At 34.1% G+C, this 3,042-nt stretch overlaps 1 protein-coding gene across 1 annotated transcript; it reads left to right on the forward strand.

The window, feature by feature from the left end:
* The first annotated feature begins 608 nt into the window (after positions 1-608).
* On the forward strand, positions 609-2,726 carry LOC104116004 (putative pectate lyase 2). The gene is made up of 4 exons (XM_009626774.4): positions 609-1,467; positions 1,655-1,758; positions 1,972-2,110; positions 2,454-2,726. Exons 1-4 carry the CDS (start codon positions 808-810, stop codon positions 2,679-2,681), a joined length of 1,131 nt encoding a protein of 376 aa, XP_009625069.1. The 5' UTR covers positions 609-807; the 3' UTR covers positions 2,682-2,726.
* Positions 2,727-3,042: the final 316 nt, after the last annotated feature.

Raw genomic sequence — 3,042 nt, forward strand, 5'->3', positions numbered from 1 at the left:
GTGCCACGTCATTTGACACGTGGCATGGACCTTGGGCTAATGAAGCGGGCTCATCATTTGAAGACTAATTCAATAGACTAGCCAATGAATTTGAGTTTAATTTAAATCTATGTTTTGGACTAAAATAATTTAATCTTGATTTGGATTTGATATTTTTTGAATTTGAGAATTTATCCAAATTTAATATGGACTTTAATTTCCTAAAATTCATGTCTACAACCCCTGCGATGGACGTAACTAAGATTTAAGAAACAACTGTTGTGAAACAACTGTTGTGCTTTTTCCTTTTTTTCTTAATTGCTTGATATGTATAGATTGTATTTGGATCTTGATTTTTAAATTTTATCCTTTTTTGGTTTACAAAAACATGAAAAACCAAAATGGTAGTTCATCATGCACCAATTAAACTAATAACTGTTTTGCTCTATCTTTTTCCTTTTTAGCTGATATATGCAGATTGTATTTGAAAGTTGATTTTTTAAATTTTTTCCTTTTTTTTTTGGTTTGCAAAAGCATTAAAAAAATCAAAAGGACAGTTCATCATGTGCTAACTAGAGTAAGAAAATTAAGAATTCACCTAAATGGATGAACACATAATTAAAATCTCACCTGTACTCGAATATGCAAGATGATTCTGGGATTTACTCGCTTATCCGTGAATATGCAAGATAATTATGACAATAAATCCCACCATCCATAAATTAAACCTCAATATAGATTTGCATTTTCAACATCCAAAACCTCCTTAGACTTGATTATATATAAGGCTAACACGGTGCCCCAAATTGTTATAGTCCCATTATTTTCATGGCAAATCCCAGTTCTCTCTTATTATTTTCATGTCTTGTATTGTTTTCCATTTCTTGTTCGAATGCAAAAACTCTAAACCCTATAGATTCATGTTGGAGATCAGATCCGAATTGGTCTAGCAATCGCCAAGCTTTAGCCGATTGTGCTAAAGGCTTTGGAAGTGGTGCCTTGGGAGGAAAAGGCGGAGCGATTTACGTCGTAAATGATACTGACGATGACCCCGTAAATCCTAAACCAGGCACCCTCCGATATGGTGTAATTCAAACCGAACCACTTTGGATTATTTTCGAAAAAGATATGCTCATAAATTTAAGAAACGAACTTATAATTAATAGTTTTAAAACCATAGATGGAAGAGGTGCGAAAGTTGAAATAGGATTAGGACCTTGTATTAGTATTGATGTTATAAAGAATGTGATTATTCATGGAGTAAAGATAGATATTTGCTTGAGAGCTCCAGAAGGAAATGTTAGAATTAGTCCTACTGAGGTTGTGTTTAGGCCTGGTACTGATGGAAATGCCATCATTATAAGAAATTCTTCAAATGTTTGGATTGACCATTGTTTTCTCGGTCGTGCTACTGAAGGTCTCCTCGATATTATTTTTACTTCTTATGATATCACAGTCTCAAACAATATCTTTTTCAAACATAATTGGGTAATTATTGTGCCTTTCTCGATCTCTCTTTATTCTTTTAATTTTTTCCGTATTACACAAGGGGATAGGAGATGAAAAAATCATTCACGCCTGTTGTGCGAGAAACTAGTCTTATTAATAGTATATATATGTTTTCATGGTTAAATGTACATCTTGTCGTTCTTCCCAAATAACAATGCAATTTCAGGTGATGACGCTGGGGAACATAGACGGATTTTATCAGGACAAGATCATGAATGTCACAATCGCATTCAATCATTTTGGTCCTTATCTTAATGATAGAATACCAAGGTAATATTCTATTCCTCCAAAGTTTTTGTCATTCACATGATTTCTAGTAAAGCGAAGATCCTATTTCCAAAAGTGAGTTTATTCTAAAGCGAAATTTCCTCGAGAGAGAGAGATGATTCTCATTCCTACGGAATTACTATTTTGTCAATTTCTTACCTTTTTTATTTCATCTTTTCTTAACATTTTTGCTGAATGTTTGTATGTATGATGCAGGATTCGATATGGATATGTTCATATTGCCAACAATTATTATGAACCCTGGGGACTTCATGCCATTAGTGGAAGCTCCGAACCAACTATTTTTAGTGAAGGGAATTACTTCATTGCTTCCAACAACGTGACGTTGAAAGAGGTGAGTTTGTTTTGGGGTAAATTAAATGCCTAAGGTTTAAATCCCATCGTACTTTCTCTATTACATACTCTCTTTATAACTACGTTTAAGTAGAGTATCACTATACTTGATGATATTTACATACATATACCCCGTGGCGTAGCTATTACGGTGAAGGGTAGTCAGTTGAACACCCTTCATCGGAAAAATTATACTGTGTAATGTGTATGAAAAAGATTTCATTGAGTGTAATGATAAAAAATTACCTCTATACATATAAATAATTTTAAATACTCTTATCGAAATTCTTGATTTTATCGCTGCATATAGCTTTTGAAATTACAACGTTATATAATCGTGACAGGTAACACATAGGGAATATGCTTTGCCAACGGTGTGGGCGCAGTGGAATTGGAAGTCATCCAAAGACAAATTCTTGAATGGAGCTTTCTTCAATGCATCAGGAACAGGAAATCCAACTCCAAATTATACTTCACCACAGTCATTTCCAGTTGCTGATGGATCCCAAGTTCCTTCTTTAACTTCTGATGCTGGTCCTCTTCAGTGTATTCCTAACCGACCCTGCCTTTAATTTGTCCCCTTTAATGAAAATGAAAATATAGTCTGTTTAATTTAATGGACGATATTTTAATTTGACTAGGCAATCTGATTTTTAGGACAACAGAAAGTGAAAGTATAAGAGTGGGTGAATTGTAATCGATTTAAAATTTTTAGTTGACTAAGTATGAGTTTAGTCGACTTAGACCTTGCGCGTTGATTGATTTCAATAGAAATAAACTAAGGGAACAGGAAGATAAAGAAGACACAACAGTTTTTATACTGGTTCAATACCGGTGTGGTACGTACGTCCAGTTCCCTTGGATCACAAGGATTCTCTTAGATCTTTGATGAATGCTTACGGCAGTGATTGTTTTAGTAGGTTCACCACCAAC

The sequence above is a fragment of the Nicotiana tomentosiformis genome, chromosome 2 (assembly GCF_000390325.3).
Source record: "Nicotiana tomentosiformis chromosome 2, ASM39032v3, whole genome shotgun sequence".
NCBI classification, from domain to species: domain Eukaryota; kingdom Viridiplantae; phylum Streptophyta; class Magnoliopsida; order Solanales; family Solanaceae; genus Nicotiana; species Nicotiana tomentosiformis.